Genomic DNA, 17779 nt, shown 5'->3' on the forward strand with positions numbered 1-17779 from the left:
AGAATAAGTTCCTGGCGAAGATGGCTCGTGGCTCCTCGCAAGTTGTTTCTAGAAGTCGCAAAGTCTCGAAAGAGAAACGAATCGCTCAAAAGTTCTTCGGAAATCTTCGGATAATACTCGACACTGTTCGGTTAATGAGAGGGACACAGTTGATACGATACAAAACCACAAAATCACGTGAGAAGTAAAATTTTTAAACTGAGATCTAGCATAAATAACTTATAGCTGAAAAATGGTTTAAATTTTAACTGATAGCTGAGAATCCAGCACCCCCATGTAGATCGCCACTTTTCCCTTAAGCACTCACTGGGCCTGACGTCGTCTAGGCCTACTGCAGTTTCAGACCACGGTATATATAATTGTAACACAAGTAATAATCAAAGATTAGGGAGCGGTTTCGATGATCTCGATTCCAGGCTCTCTCTCTCTCCTTTGCCAAGTTGGTGATGATGTCATCCGCCCCTGCAAAATCTGCGGGGGATGCCTGATACGCGTCCCAAGATCCATTCATTGATTGTTCCATACAATCTCGACTCCAATCTGTATTAGGAGTGCGTTCTTTCTACGTCGAACGCAATAATATGTTATTATCGCAGTACACATAACTGTGACATTTTAGGCCAATACCTAAAGGCTTAACCAAGTTTCTGACATATTGCGTCGTTGTCTATCTGATACTCCGTTTCAGACCATTGTCTTTCCGACAACCATTTACCAACCGATATAGAACGCATTTCATTAGAACATCCATTCAGCTAGTGACACAATATGCTAATTAAGCTCAGGAAAAGTTCCCCATCGATGATCATCGATACGGGTCAAACCCTTAAATATATAAGAGTATTAACAAGCTTGAAGACACTTTAAAGCTTTGTAAATATTTATTGCACATATCTTCATTCCTGTCCTATCTTATTAACTTGTATGCCTTTTGTTTCTCGGTTATTTGAATTGTAAAGCTTTTTTTTGAAATCTGTTTATTCTTCGTTTCCTACTCAGGGTTTGAATTGTAACGGTTTTCATGTAGAGTTTATTCTCTTAGAAGTTAGGCTGTGCTTGACGAAATAGTAGATAAATACACTCTGTTTTTTTTTTATAAGAACCTTTTTTATAAGAACGTCGAGGCTGAGATTAACCAAAAGTTTTAAGAACATACTAAGAACATTCCTCAGGCTGAGAGTCGATTAAGAACGTCTTTATTTTGCTAATATGTATATAAAAGGCAACAACAAAGTAACAAGGTAACAAATGTAAATTAACCAAAATACTTAAGGGCACGTTTTGTATAACATTAACACATCTCGGTTTGTCATAATCAGCAGTTCTTGATACCTTATCTCAGCAGGCAATGCACTTTGATAAGTTTCCTGGTCACGTCCTCAGTGACTTACTGAAATACATGTAGTGTATACCTTGTAATTTAAGAACATCTTAAAAACGTTTTCAGCCTTAAATCGCAAAAAATATATATATAAGAACGTTCAGCCTCAGCTCCAAAATTAGACGTTCTTATAACAAATACGGAGTGTATACAATATACAAGTATCAGACTCCAGGTTTTATAATACAGTCAGCCTTCTTTATTAGTAGTTTCTGTATTTCCTAAAATTTGCTGACTAGATCCACAATGTAGAATTTCCTTGGTTTCAGTCGGCCCTTGCTCTGGTAGGATGCCCTTAGAGTCAGCCATGACCAGTAACCTTTGGCGGAGTAGCGGGCTGTCTGGCTGATCTAAGTTCCTGGTTGCAATGAGGGGAGAGCATCACGAGCATTAACGCTTGGTTCCTTCTTGTAGTTGAGGAGGGCTTTCACCTTGGCCTCAGTGACTGGCCCCATTATTTTCCAGGTTGCCTCATACAAGGCCGTGCTCCGTATACATAGATCGCTGAATCATAAATAACATCAAGGATTTTAATGCATCTTGACTCAGTCATCGTTCAGAGATGATATGTTCTCCATTGCTCCTTCAAGGTTGTTGATTAACTGTTGTGCTTTCTCTGGGATCCTAGTATAGATGTTGTTTATTCATGGCCGGCATATCTTCTTTGTGCGGTGCGCTCTGCTTGGAGGGAGACGAACTCTACTGGTCACGAGGGCGTGGTCAGTGTCGAGGAGGACTATTATTCAAAGAGATTAAAAATCTCCGTTTTAAATTAAAAACGATGGAAATATGTAGAAAGGGTCCAATCAGTGGTTAGGCTTTACTAGTTTGGAGCTTCTCATGGACAGAAGACCAGCTTCGACCTGGTTTCTGCGCTGGCATCAGACGTTGGGAACCGGGACAGATTGGTTTAGTTGTTTGCATAGAGTACACTAATGACTGATACTTTTTCTGAGAGCCACAAGTATACCACCAAAATATGGGAGCAAGTCATCTCCTTTGCAGACAAGAGCCTATAAACGGTAACGACTCCCGAGTGCTCATTTGTGCCTGTGCCCGTGCCCGTGTCCCTTTAATTGCCCATTGCATCCCGACATTCAATAAGGGACTGGGCCGTAGTTTACGCATTGTTCAAATTGCGTCATTTGAAGAAATGAACCCATCACCAGGAAGATCACATAAAATTAGTAAGTTTACCGAGTTTGGTTATGTTTCATTGCGTAGTAACTAGATTATGACTTGTCAAATGTCGCCCAAAATCCATACAAATGTATCTATAATTCTGAGATGGCGTACCCCAAACCCGTAAAGTCCGATCTTTGAAAGCCTTCTACATGATTGCATCCTAATGAAAGAACCTCAAAACTTAATGAACTGACTAGCATTAATGGGATCTTTCTAATCTTTCCTGTGTGATGGACTCCAATTCAGTCTCCATTTGTACTCCGTATCGGGCAATATGGTGGCCATTTGCGTTTTACATTAAAAACCGTTTTGTGCTTTTCAGGTAAAAATTTTGGGTTTGTAAGGTGATGAATTGGAAATAGATGGGCATGAAGAAATATCATCAACTAAATTTGCAGATGATTCTACAATCCTAGATAAATCTAGGAAAGAGCTTTTGAATTTCCATTCAATCAGAAATTGGAGCACATGACACGAAAATCACATTAAAATTAGCTAATTTACCAAGTTTGAGGTTCTGTCGTTAGATTGCAATCATGTAGAAGGTTTTCAAAAACTTTAAAAATTAGAGACTTTGTATGGATTTTCGGGAAGCCGTCTCAGAATTAACAAATTTAAACATAGAGACCACCCACCACATAGTGTACTTCCAAGGTATAAAGAATCATCTCCGCGCCTTAGAAATAGACCAAATAAAAACACAGCACGTTTTAAAGATAGCTTTTCTTCAATAGAATTAGAGACGTTTGAATGGAATTTTGGCGTCCTTTGCGAGGTCACTACGCAATGAAACATGACAAACTTGGTAAACTTGCTAATTTTTATGTGATTTTGCTGGCGATGGGGTTCATTTCTTCATATGACCCAATTTGAACGCTGTGTATAAACTAGGGCCCAGTCCCTTTATGAACTTCGGAACGGCCTTGTCCGAGTTTATGGACTGGAGTGGACTGATGCAAATATCATGCACTTTAACACTAGTAAATGCAAGGAATTAGTCCTACATAAGAGGGACAATTCAACTGTCTATCCAATGTTATTAAAAACTGGATCATTGTATAATGCAATTCCAGGGATTTGATTGGCTTAGCGGCCATGGTATATGAGCGATTAGCCGTAAACTGCCGCTTATAAGCATAAATGAAAAACGTATTTCGATCAACACTGCTATAGCTCGTTTCGAAACGGTTTTTTTTAATCCGGTTAACCCTCCCATCCCCCCCCCCCCCCGATATAAGCTCCTCCGTTTATAAGCCAATCTAAAACCCCTTACGAAGTTTTATAAACAAAGGGCTTATAAGCGGCAGTTTACCGGTATACCATGCCCCAGAAATAGCGACCATTAAATTGTCTTCTGGTTGTTCCAGCAAGACCTAGTAATATTTCTGATTGTTTCTTATAAAAACAATTATTCCACTCGCGCTTGTTGGATATGAGATGATTATAGCTAACTCGGTGCTACGCAACGCGCGCTCGTCGATTAATTGTTAATTATACAATATCGAGCAGTACATTGTAGTCCCTATATTGGGAGTCACGATACAAGGTAATTGTAAGTCCAGTTCACATGTTAAGGACACCTCCACGAAGCCAACAAAATGAGAAGCCTGCGCAAAGAAGGATATGCCTTATCATAGGAAATTAACGCTTCATGAAATTAAAGGAAATTTTAAAAATTCGCGTTAATTTAAGTCGCGTTAATTTTTGTTAACGAAAATTTCCGCGAGTCATTAATTAAGTGGCGTGTTAATTTCTGTGACCTTAATTTCCACAACTTTCGCCCCAAATTCTCGATTCACTCCAGAAACGAAAAAGCATTGTTTTATCAGTTTGGAATCTGCTGGTATCATGGACACTGCATGTGAAGTACGCTAAAAGTGGCTAGATTCCTTCGCTTAACCCCTTTGTTAAGGGACAATTCCACGAACATTGTTTTCATTTCGGATTTTTACACTCAATGTCAAAATAATTTTTTTCCTGTTGTCTCAACAAATTCTTTTTCTTTGTGTAAGTCGCGTTAATTTCCCTCTTTTTGAAATGTAAGCAATTCTTTCGCGTTAATTTCCTTTATTAGGAAGTAATTTTTCCTTAATTCGCGTTTATTTAAGTCGCGCTAATGTCAAATACCTTAATTAACACAAGCGTTAATTTCCTATAATAAGGTACACAATGTGAAATAGATCACCCTTTTAATGAGATTGTGTGTTCAAAAATATTGTATGGCCTTTCAGTTTATACATCTAGTGTATCTGATCTTACCATTGCGCAAAGTCTTTCAAAATAATGTCGTAAGAGGCGCTACACATTAGTTACTTCTAATATTTTTAAGCTTTAAGAAAAAAGTGAGCGCCGTCTTTTTAACTGACAAACTTTAAACATAAAGACCACCCACTACATAGTTTAGTTCCAAGGTATAAAGAATCATCTGCGCGCCTTAGAAATAGACCAAATAAAAACACAGAACGTTTTAAAGATAGCTTTTTTCATCCTCTCCTGCTTTTTAATAGATTAATTTTTAAGTATAACATAGCTATATTAAAAATTGAGATATCATTGTGTATTACACTGTTGTACTACATTCTCGTTTTTTTTTCTTTTTGTGCGCATATTCAGTTTCCTGATGATTGTAACATCTGATATGTATTTTTATCTAATGAAGAAAGACTTATTGCGTTCGACGTAAAAAGAACACCACGCTAATACAGATTGGAGTCGAGATTGTATGGGACAATCAACGAATCAATAAATGGATCTTGGGACGCGTATCTGGCATCCCCCGCAGATTTTGCAGGGGCGGATGACATCATAACCAACTTGGCAAAGGAGAGAGAGAGAGTTGTGTGAACGCAACTAATTTTCACATGAAAAGCTTTGCACTTAGCCTCGCTTTCATAATGAGGTTCAAAGCATTCACAACTACGTGATGAAATAACTTTTTAACATCAGAATTAACCACAAAATTAGCGAAGATTTCGTTTACCTTAAATACCAAGATTGTAACGGCAAATGTGAGGAGCATCTCGATCTGGATGCAAAAGTGTTGGTCACAATTTTATCGTGAAAATGTCATCTAAAAATTAACTATAAATGCGAACGACATTTCGGAGTCGCCAAGACACCATTTTCAAGTCAAAAACGATGAGAATAAACTGTCATAAATAGTTCGTTGAAAAAAGTTTGGCAGAAAACTAATTCTGAAAGTTTACTCTAATCATTTAAATGGTGTCATGACTCCGAAACGTCGTTTGATTTTATCGATTTTTACTTGCTTGTGTATTACCAAACCTTTGCTTAAAGAAATTCCATCTAAAGCAAATAAACTGAACATTTTTTAAAAGTTTAACAACCCCTCTCTGCATATTAATTCAATATTTAGTTCTCTCTATACTAAACCGTTTTCTTACTCTTTAGTCATGCTGTCCATCTGGCACATCGTGCATTTGACGAAACCAAAAAGTTGGGATTCAGAAAACTAAAAACGCTCAATAATTTGACATGAAAATAGCTAAAGAGAGTGGTCTAACATGCGATAACTTTTCGCTCCAAACGCCTTAGGTAACATCTTCCTACTGTCCCCCGGCTGTAATAATATAAAGTTTGATTACTTTTAAGGGGAGCTTACATAACATACCAGTAAGACTTTCATAGCGCTACGAGAGCGTCGTTTACACGTGCGATTTTTGTGCAATTTGTATCGTACCTTTAATACAACGTTTGCCGCGCTCAAGCTGTCAAGTGTCACCCTCTATAAATAAAGCCTTCGGCATACCTTACCTTACCAAATCGCCTGTGTAAACTAACCGCTACTTCAGTGCGAGTTATCGCCTCGATGTCGTAGAGGTTTGGAACTTGTTTAAAACTAGATGTAAAACTGCAGGATTTCTCAATACATGTACAGTGATATCGCACTGAAATCGCAGTACGTTTACACGTGATATGAAGTCGGAGCCTTGCCCGAGACTGACAAAAATTGAATAAAAAATCGCACGTGTAAACGGGGTTTAATAGTGCCTTTATATAAACCTTTTTTTATGGCAAAGAACGTGCTAAACACTATGCGATTAGGTCCCTATTGAACCTAGTTAATTCTGCCAACTGCGACCTCTGCTTAGCTATGGCTGCAATGGACACGCTTGAGCAAAGACGCATTAAACAATCGCTCATTTTATTTTTGCTAACCTTATCTGCTTTTGTACAATTATGAATTTAAACCTTTGGGACTATTCTTCTCACATTCAATTCTTATAAATTCCTAATGATAGGTAGATTGTTTTTAAAATGTATTTTAGGACTATTTTGGAATAACTTAAATGTAATTGTTGTACAGGTCTAGATATTGTTTTTTTGTCGAGCGTTTTTTTACATGAGCCTCCGGCTCGGGAGACTGGGCGACCACTCCCTACGTTTTCGGTCAACTTTAAATAAAGTTACTATTGTTACTATGATGGTGTGAGTGAGATTACAAACACCAAAATATTACACCTAGTGGGAAATATGTGTTTGCCAACAGAAACGTTGGCGAAAAAATCGGCAAAAGAGAGGCAACTTCTATTTGTCGCTAACAGTTTCCCAATTTAAAAATGGACGAGTAACCAGGGTAAGACATAATAATTTAAAGCGTTCTCGGTTAAAAGTTAAAAAAGGTTAAAACGAGCTCTCGATTGCCAGTCTGCAATCTTTGTCAAGTGATGAATAAAAAGCGCGAACATGAAATATATACAGCTAAAAGTGTGTTGTTGTAAAGTTCAAACATGCTAACTCGACTTTTTGTTTGCCGTGCAAAAGGCGCCTTTACCTGCATAAGATTTTGGTTCGGTATAATTCAAACCAGTACAGGTCACGGAAGAGAACCCGGATGAACTCATGACAGGTCTGAAAGTCACAGTATCCATGGAAACAACCCTTTTAAGGGTTGTTACTAATTAAAATTATTATGTATTTGGAGAAATACAGCGTATATTCCTTGCACTTATGTAGGGTCTCCAAGTTCCATCTTGTTCGTAGAATACTGTAGTACAGTCAGCATTGACAGCAAACACTTCAGCACCTCGCACCTGAGGCGTGTTATCCAGCAACGAACGAACAGGTATCACACCACCGTATGCATAACGATCTGTGTTGATATAGTAGTGAGTTCCTGAAACATAGAGAGCAATGAAATGTCACGAGCGCGGCTCTATGATCTGCTTGAGAACTCCGTGTACTAAGATAAGATAATTAACAATTAGATTATGAGCTCGAGATTTGTATCGCGTGATAGCTGATGAGGGCGCAGCCCGAATCAGCTATCATGCATAGAAATCGAGAGTGAATAATCTAATTGTTTTAGTATAAATCTACTAGTCGTTCAAAACTAACCAAGTACATTATCTATATCCTCATCGCAGACACTTCGAAAACGTGACAAAGCGGCCGCCATTTTGTTGAAAACCGCCGGCTACTCACTTTCTATCATAGAATAGATAGCGAGTAGCAGAGCCAATCAGAGAATAGCATTCGTGATAGAACACTAGAGTAAAGAGTAGGGGACGTAGTTCCCGGTGTTGTGGTCTGGTCTTTGTGCGTGTATTCCGTATATCCCGGGTCCGCAGTAATTGGCCTTAGCTGTTGCGGTATCCCTGTCCATATTGGACAAAGTTAAATAAATAAAATAAATAAATAAATAAATAAATAAATAAATAAATAAATAAATAAATAAATAAGTAAGTAAGTAAGTAAGTAAATAAATAAATAATTAAATAAATAAATAAATAAATAAATAAATAAATAAATAAATAAATAAATAAATAAATAAATAAATAAATAAATAAATAAATAAATAAATAAATAAATAAATAAATAAATAAATAAATGTATACTAACATTATTAATATAATGTCAAATACACAGGGAGTGGTTTCCCAGTCTCCGGAGCCAGTAGCCTGCGAACGCAGACGTATTTCCGTCTGTCGCTTCTCTCCGTTATTTTTCGGCGGAGAGAAGCGACAGCCGGAAATACGTCTGCGTTCGCAGGCTACTGAGCCAGAGGTTCACGATATAAAGTGTTTGACAAGCTAAAAACTAAGAACTAGCAAAAAACTATGAACAAATCACATATAAAAAGAGTTTCGAAATTAGAAAATAGAAGGGGGTAGAGAAATACACACTACAAAACAAATACAAAATAATACACTACATTTGCGGTAATTCATTCCATAGTGAAACACCCTGAAAGACTATTGTTCCAGGAAGATTTTGGGGTCAATGAGGAATTTAAGAGGGAAATGCATGCGAATCTTGTTTTGTCAGGGTAGAGGCCCAGCTTTATTAATTTTTTTTTACATGTAAACTTGTCTGCAACACTTGAAAGTCATACTGTTAATTCACTAGTAGTTCAAAAATGATGGAGCAGGACCCAGTTGTTCAAAGCCCTATTAAGCTAATCCTGGGTTAACGTAAAGTTGGATTTGAGTCAAATTACTAATCAATAAGATTCTTAAAAAAGATTTTTGTTCCTCAGTTTTGACTTAGACTTTTCTTTACCATTAAGCTTTTCAAAACATTTTGTTGCAGGAGATGAAAACCTCGGTTGCTTTTTAATCGGGGATTAGCGTTATCGCCTTTCGAACAACAGGGCCCAGAGAGAATTTACTCTGAAGGGTATGTGAAAGTGCTAAAGAGAACCAATGGTTTTCCTACTGAGGGTAAGCCCTAGTAAGGAAATGGGAGATGGCATGAAGCAAAGAAAAAAATCTTTGACCTCGGAAGGAATCGAACGTCCGGATTTGATCGTCCATTGCTCTACCGACCTAACTAGGAGGCCAGACGGGAGCAAGTCGTGGGTGATTATGGTGACCAGTAATTGCAGCAATGTGAATATGAAGAATACAAATGAATGTTGTGCCGCCACAGGGAGTCCATAAAAGTTGTGAAAAAGAAATAAATTAATAAATTATCAACTTACGTTGTTCGTTTCTTGTGGTTTCCTAAAGTGTTCATTTGCATACAATAATTGTATTATTTACATGACAGCACTAATGTTGTGTACTGAGTTGTGCGCGAGCGGATCTGAGCTCTGCTCACTATACTATATAGATATATAGTATAGTCAGTGTATGCAAATAAACACTATAGAACACCACAAGAAACAAACAATGTAAGTCGATAATTTATTGATTTATTTCTTTTTCACAACTTTCGTGGACTCCCTGTGGTGCAGCTAGCACTAAGGACACAAATTGGATGGATCATAGAATGAACTCTGTAGTGTTCGTCAAAGTGTACTAAAGTGAACCCATGAATTTCCCACTTAGTGTTTAATTCATATCCCTAGTAAGGAAATGGGAGCGACACGATGCAAAGGAAAAATCTTTTACCCAGTGTTTCCAATCATTTGAAATACCTGGCACATCACGAGGTTCAAAGTTTAGGTCCAGTTTCTTTTTTAAATTCTCCCAACTGAATTCAAGTCCATTTACTTTTGGTGTCTGAAATAAAATAAAATAAAAAATGAATGAATAAATAAATCACACACTTGAAGGCTATGGGCAAGAGCACAATGCAGGCATTAGACGGAATTTTTTTTATTTGCTTAATCAAATCTTCATCTTGTTCTCGTATGAAAATCGGGAAAAAAAATCCTTTTCAAATTTTTCTTCCCCGCGTTGAGGCGAATAAAAGAGACAAATTTCACTTCCGGTTGGGCACAATATCGAGCAAGACCACAAACTGGGGATAGTAGGACTGTGAAGTCAATACAGGAACGCTAGTCTAACGATTTCTCTATTCCTCGGTTGTTTTTCGTGTGGAGAGGAAGAAATCTGTGTGGTTCAAAAAATCGAAATTATGGGATTGTTGAACTATCAGAATAAAACAAATGAGGAATAGAGAAACTGCAAAAGTAGCGTTCCTGTATTAATGTCACAGCTGTTCTATCCCCAATCTCATACCCAGAGTCCTCAAGTTCTTTGGCCAGTGGTTTGTCGCCAGGAGAGACTCTGGAATACTGGAATTTTATTGGGAAAGGATTTCTGCGGTTAGTAAAACAATGCAACGGTTGCGGGGCAGCCAATCGAAAAAATTTAAATTTTTTCGAATTCTCCAGAGTCTCTCCTGGAGACCAACTGCTGGCCAAAGAGCCTGAGGACTCTGGGTACGAGATTGTACTATCTCCAGTCTCCCATCCTGTCTCCTGTCTAAACTGTCCCTTGTTTAGTTTTATGGAGGTACTGCCAGGTAACCCTCTATCTAGACAGGGTTAATGACCCTTGAAGCCCAAACAGTGATCAGCATCAAATTTCTCCTTGTAACATTAATGCTTATTCAAACCCTGAGGTCAGGAGAATTAAGGATATAATCACCCAAGGTGAATTTTCTTGATATTATAATAACTTCTCCTCAGCACTTTTATAAGAAAAGTATGAGGACAAGATAGGAGAATTTGTGCTTTGATATTAGGGGTTCAAGGGTTAATGTTTTATTGCATGTAAGTATTACCTGGTGGTCATGTGTCGTGTAAACAAATGACAGAGTACGGCCTCCTTTTAAGCTTCCTCTCTGGCAATACCAATAACGAAGCATGGATCCTCTGGTGTAGTGTTCATATAGAAAAATCAAAAGAAAAACAAGGAGAACAACTGCAGAAACCATCTTGGAATGGGGTCCTGTGAAACCAAAAATGAACAATGTTGAATTAACCACAAAGATGTTGTCTACAACAGACTTCTAAGATGATCCTTGAGGTTATATTTTTTACTGTTACAGTATTTTTTGCCCGCTTTGAAGATTGTACAAGTTAGTGAAAAGTCTTCTATGAACCTTGTTGCAGCTTGACAAGATTATGTTTCTTTATTCTTTCTGTGAATTATTCATACAGAAAATAAAGTGTTTTTGGAAACTGAAAGTATAAGTTCACAGGAGACACCTTTAGTCATCGCAAATTGCAAACATAGTTTTCCCTCTTTCCCTCAGAATGCCTAACATCACCATTCTGGATTTGATAAAACTCCCAACAAAAAAATTATGCTTTACGGTACTCTACAGGGGTGCTCTACAGATAGTAATTAATTGTAGAACTATGGTTACTAGTAACCTGCACGTAAAATATTACTTTGGAATTCGAGTTGAACTCCAAGGGTTTCACTTAAATTTTTGACAGTGGTTCAATACATATCTATACTTTAAAACAAAACTGATTAACTCATAATGAGTCCGTTTGTGTTACCTTGTTGGTTATACCAATAGCCAAGTACCACTCCTAGAGGATTGCTTTCAGAAAGCATTATAAGATAGAACAAAACAAAAATTACAGCCAGAGAAACTATCCAAAGGAGCCCTGCAACAAAGGAAATGAAAAAGAAAGAATTTTTTTTGGCACATGACTCAACCAGTTATCAACTGCAAAAACATCAGGGGACTGGGGATGGGTGCACTTGTTTTTCATTGTTGTGTTCCAAAGACCAAAGTAGGTATTCACAATACCTGGGTGTGTTAAATCAATAAAATTGATAATTGATGGTAATTGATATCAACCAGTAACAACATTAATCAATCAATATACCGATATTGGAAATTGGTGATAAATCAATGACACAATGGTTTTGTGATAATTTTCAATTGACCATTGATTTTGAATATAAACTGATTAATAATTTTATTAATCGATTGATATTTGAAATCAATGGATATAGTAACTTATATCTGATGCCATTAATATTTTATTTTATTCATAGTGATGATGTAATTAAATATGCAATATGATGCTCAAATAAGCTGTATGAAATGATTTTGTTTTGATACAGAAGACTTGTATGTATTCTATTGCGCAGTTCCAGAAAATATCCATACTCCCCCTACAGGTTTTTTGTTTTGCACCCTCCAACCCCGAAATTCCAGTTTCGCTACATACTTTACTTTGAAAATTTTGGCTCTTAAGATCCCCTCCCCCTAGGAATTTCCGATGACATTCCACAGGGTGGGTATGAATTTTTTCTGGAACTGCATATTGCACCGCATCATAAACTAACATTTGTTGCCACATGTTTTCAGGGGCAGCACACTAATAATTTTTTTATATTTTATTATTATTATTATTAATTATAATTATAATTAGTTATAATTATTATTATCATTATTATTAAAATTATTATTATCATTATTATTATCATTCCAATATTATTATCATCATCATCACTAACACATAACATTTACTAAAATTATTTAATAAATTAGTATTTAAATGAGTGGCTATTACTTGTCAATGAGAACTCTTGTAAAATCTTTCATTCAATATTTCTGGCAAAATATTTGTTAGATGATGTATTTTAGTATAGTGTATAAAAATTGAGTGAGTGAGTAATTGAACCCTACTGGGAGGTGAAAACCGTCAGTAAACTGACCACTTTTAAGAAAGTCCTTTTCATCTTCCTTTCCCTGTGACAGACCAGTGACTTTTGTTTCAAGAAGTTCATGTCGGCTTTCAAGTCGCTGTAAGCCACTCTGTAAAGCTGTGTGCTTAGCCTCAAGATTTTTTATTTCAATCCCAAACAGCTGTTGTATGTTTTGAAGGTTGGTTCGTAATCCCTCATGATCCTGCACCCAGGTTTCTTTGTTGTCCTCAACTGACTTCACCAGTGTGGCCATTTCATCTTGAACAAGCTTTAGAACATCATTGTTGATCGACTGATCAAAGCACATTTCAATGCCTATAAAAATTGTGAAATGAAACTTTTCATTTCTGACAGTGAATCACACGTAAATGAAGGCAGAGGTTTACTGTCCTCTGTGCCACGGCAGACTTTGACAAAAATCTGATATATTTTTACTGGGGGTGGGGTTGTGTACTCACATGTGAATGGGTGGGGATGTTCAAAGTTTCTTTTAGGTGTGTATAATTTGATTTTATCAAATATATATTCATACAGTCAAAAGCTTGTATCTTAAACAATTTTTAACCATAGAACATTTTAAATCTTCACAATGGCTCATCCTGGTTTCGGCCGTTTCACATTTTTATGAAAGATTAGTTATTGTTATGAGACTGAATCGTGCATGCAGCATACATATTTTTATCACTGACTGATGATATTGATCAACATCAAATTTGTAATATCAATGCTCATTCAACCTCTGAGGACATGAGAATTAAGGATATGATCACTCAAGGTGAAATTTCTTGATATTTGAATAATTTCTCCCCAGTACTTTTATAAGAAAAGTATGGGAACAAGATGGGAGAATTTGTTCTTTGATATTAGGGATTAAAGGGTTAAGCAACTTGTTACAAAAACAACAAAATCATACCTCTGTTTTTCCATTGTTTCAAATCTTCCAAAACCTCTCCCTCAGAGAACACAGGGAAATAATACGTCAAATGTTTGATCAAATCTTCCATGAGTTGAAAGCATCTGTTGTAGTAGGTTTCAGTCCAGATAGCAAACTTACAATGGCCCCATTCATTACGAACTTCTGAGCGTACATCCGTGGCAAAGATATCAATTCCACAAAGAACAAAGTTTGGTGAGCCACATAAAATAGAAAGTGCAGCAGAAGAGTCCAAAGTCTCATCAAAACCTCTGAAGCTTGCCATGAATGGTTTCACAAACAGTTTAGCCAAAGAAAGTTCGTCTCTAACGCTGTAATCATAATTGTTGGGCGAACCTTTAGACGCATTGTTGTTGATATTTGCATAATTGAGACGGAGTGTGGATGGAGTAAGGGTTTTTGAATGGGAGGTAAATGTTTGCAAATGGATGTTGGTAGGTGGTAAAATTGACCTCTGGAACAACTGCTGCATATCTGCTGTGATGACATTTCTTAGCACTGGTGTGAGAACCTTTGACAGGCAAATTCCTACCACCAGCCATCTTTTTTCTTCAGCTCCAAGCATTTCTACCCTATTCCTCCACTTTTAAATTAGATCCTGAAACATAAACAAACAAACAAACAAATAAATAAATAAATAAATAAATAAATAGCCTTAGATGTGGAACTAACCACTACCTGGTTACCTCAGTTGGTAGACATTAAGTGTGTCAGATTGTCAAGAGGGAGGACTCATACTTCTACTGTTCAAATCTGCGAAAAAGAAAGAAAAAAAAAAAGGCGCCTATGCATCTGACATTCCCAAATTGCAAATGGGTTGTATCACCCATGCGCATCATATGTGGGACGTATTTGCACTCTGTTTATAGAGGAAATAAACTTAATGACAGTGAAAACAATCTGAAGGCGCGAAAATTTAGATTTTTGTTGTTTTGTATGTCGGCGTAATGTATTTCTATAGGTCATTAGCGTTCTTGTTTTTCGTTCCTCGTTTATTAGTTTTTTCACTCCGTTGCCCTTTGTACTTAGTTTCTTGTTCATTAGTCTTCTTTGTTTTCTTAGGCTGTTTTCGTACTCGCTAGTTTTATTTTGCATGATGCTATATATATATAGGTTACTTGTAAGTTTTGTTTTGCTGCTCATATTGCGTAAGTCATTCTAGTTCTTATTCTAGTTAAGTTCATTTCCGTTTTTTAGTCTAGCTTCTAAGTCAAGTTCCAAGTTCTAAGTGTTTTTCTTGTCGTCACATTTGTCTTATAAGTATTCGTCGTTTATTTCGCTTGTTGTTTTTCTATTCGCATTGTCATTGTCATTTTCATTGTTAATTTATTTATGTCTGTTATTTTATGTTATTTTCAGTTACCTTACCTTACCTTTTGTACTTGCTTTGGATAATAAAATGTTTGGTTTGTGTACGAGTTAACGCGTTTGCGACGACACAATCAGTTTCAGTTCTTGCTTAATTACAGGGTGTCATGCGCTTTAGGGGTCCAAAAATATAGGAATATAGGACTCGCTTGACACCCTGTAATTATTTCCCCCCTAAAAACAAGTCAGAACCATTTGCCCTGTATTCTTATCCCTTTTAGCTGTACGCTCTTCTCTAAATTTTGTTAATGTCTTAGTGCACAGTATTTTGTTTTCATCTAGCCCTTTTTGCTGTTGTTCTAAATTATGGTAATTAAAGATCAGTCAAATCACGAACTGGGTACACGTAGTTGGTGAATTCAGCTTCCCCTTGGGAATGCTACGGTTTAAGACTTCTGCACGATTTGATGACCACATGGAAATGGTGGAATCTAATCTCTTGGGGACAAAGGAAAAGATGTGACACATCCTCACATATGATTGCAGTGACCGCCCTTACTGCCTCACTGCCAGCAAATTGTCAACTTCGTATGATTTCCTTGAAAGACTGCCAAGTAAATGAAACCACAACTCTGTAGACAGCCAGAAAATGGGAATGTGACGAACACTGAAAACTGATGAACTGTGTAAATAGTGTTAAAATTACAAACCTTGAGAGTAGAAAAAATGAGCTAAAATTATTCATCTGCTACAAATGATTCGAGTTCAATACAACTTGAATAACTTCAACACTTGCGGGTAGAGGAAGTACGCTCACCAAAACGAAAGTAAAAGCAGTTTTTAATTTTGTTTGAAATATAATAAGCTTATATAACTGGAAAATATTTGCAAATAAATCAGATTTGAAACATATTACTACCTGTTTGTTGATTGAATGTCCTTACGGCGAGAAGCCTCTAGCTTCATTTGTGTTCGAAAGTAAAGCACCAAATGACTTTTAGCAGCTTTTAGACGGACGTAACGCTCGTGTGAGACTTCAGGTCATTCAGGATCAATGAGCATTAAGCTTTTTACATGCAGCGCTGCTTGGCCGTAAAAAACAACAACCCCGTATTTTGCAGCTCTGTTTAGTTCTTTCTCGTCTCCTGAATTTAAGACGTTTGGTTGGTCACCTCTACAACATTCTCCCTTCACAATAGGCCATTGTGCTTTCCCTTTCATTTTTAGATTTCTCGGAAAAACAGCCGCCATCTTGAAATTTAGAATGAGAGAAATCTGGGGAGAGAATTCAATTACCGTCATGTAAGATGCATGAAACTTCACGAGATTTTCCGATGAAACCAATTTTCCCGTGACCTCTTTATCATTTCATTCTAAAAATTGTAGCGTCGTAGCACATGAGGAAAGCGTAAACTTTGGGGGTAACTCGAACGGACCTCATCTTTCTCAAGCTGGAACATAAAGCTAGCCCTAGCCACCTGCAGTTCCTACCTGACTACCTGACTAATCTCCTAACTAACTGACTAACCACCTGACTTCCTTAACAAACTCCTTACCATCGGTAAGCTACCCTCTAATTCATTGTTAGTCACACTTGATGTCTCATCTTTATACACCAATATCCCACATAACGAAGGTATTAATGCTTGTGACCATTTCCTACGTACTCGCCTTCATAGTAACATTCCCACTGGCACACTCTGTGACCTCATTCGCATGATTCTTACCATGAATAATTTTTCTTTTAACGATAACCACTACCTTCAGATCCACGGCACAGCCATGGGTACTAAAATGGCCCCCTCTTTTGCCAACCTTTTTCTTGGCCATTTCGAAGCGAATGCTTTGAAAAATGCCCCATTTCACCCTCACACGTGGTTTCGTTATATTGATGATATTTTTATGATCTGGACTGAAGGTCTGGATAACTTAAAAATATTCATCGATTATCTTAACAACATTCACCCTACCATTAAATTCACTAACTCACACTCTTCTACTAACGTATCTTTCCTTGATGTTAATGTTTCTTTAACTAACGACGGTAACATCAGTACTGACCTGTACACTAAACCTACAGACAAACACCAACATCTACTGCATTCATCTTGCCATCCCCTACATACAAAAAATGCTATTCCTTTCAGTCTAGCACTCCACTTACGACGTATTTGTTCTACTGACGAAACGTTTAATATACGCACTGCACAACTTACTACATACCTACTGAAACGAGGCTACAAACGAAACTTTGTCACCAAACAAATACAACGTGCCGCCAACATCCCACGCAGACCTAAAGACATGAACAAACCTACGCGTGTACCTTTTATTACGACTTTTAAGCCATCGCTTCCTCACATCTCCAACATCATCAAAAAACATGATCATCTACTGCGCTCGTCTGACCGCTGCAAAAAGGTTTTTCCAAATTTGCCTGTTGTGGCCTTCAGACGATCTCCTAACCTACGCGACTTACTGGTTTCGGCTAAACTTTCTTCTAACTCGACTAATCCCCACCCACAACTCCCTTCCGGCTCCTATCGTTGCGGTAAAAATTGTGCCACTTGCCCATACATTTCCGATGGTCTCACTAATTACACC

The 17779-nt window shown here is 37.2% G+C and overlaps 1 protein-coding gene across 4 annotated transcripts; it reads right to left on the minus strand.

The window, feature by feature from the left end:
• Positions 1–4738: 4738 nt before the first annotated feature.
• LOC146456185 (uncharacterized) lies at positions 4739–16416 on the minus strand. 4 transcript variants are annotated; one of them, XM_085093375.1, is made up of 8 exons: positions 16095–16416; positions 14554–14620; positions 13847–14465; positions 12943–13248; positions 11769–11879; positions 11042–11208; positions 9948–10032; positions 4739–7703 (listed from the first exon to the last, which is right to left on the minus strand). In XM_085093375.1, exons 3-8 carry the CDS (start codon positions 14430–14432, stop codon positions 7498–7500), a joined length of 1461 nt encoding a protein of 486 aa, XP_084949501.1. In that variant the 5' UTR covers positions 14433–14465; positions 14554–14620; positions 16095–16416; the 3' UTR covers positions 4739–7497. The 4 variants fall into 4 exon arrangements, with proteins under 4 accessions (XP_084949501.1, XP_084949500.1, XP_084949502.1 ...); XM_085093374.1 differs by lacking the exon at positions 14554–14620; XM_085093376.1 differs by lacking the exons at positions 14554–14620; positions 16095–16416 and adding an exon at positions 15886–16009.
• Positions 16417–17779: the final 1363 nt, after the last annotated feature.

Source organism: Pavona decussata, unplaced genomic scaffold (genome assembly GCF_977016875.1).
Source record: "Pavona decussata unplaced genomic scaffold, jaPavDecu1.1 SCAFFOLD_260, whole genome shotgun sequence".
NCBI lineage: Eukaryota > Metazoa > Cnidaria > Anthozoa > Scleractinia > Agariciidae > Pavona > Pavona decussata.

What these genes read in the sequence shown, in the direction of transcription:
- LOC146456185 (XM_085093374.1), bottom strand. Translation starts at nt 14,432, where the DNA reads ATGCTTGGAGCTGAAGAAAAAAGATGGCTGGTGGTAGGAATTTGCCTG. An exon ending in AAAGGACTTTCTTAAAAGTG is followed by an intron (nt 11,880 to 12,942) that starts GTCAGTTTACTG and finishes CCTTTGTTGCAG; the next exon opens with GGCTCCTTTGGATAGTTTCT. An exon ending in CTATTGGTATAACCAACAAG is followed by an intron (nt 11,209 to 11,768) that starts GTAACACAAACG and finishes TTGGTTTCACAG; the next exon opens with GACCCCATTCCAAGATGGTT.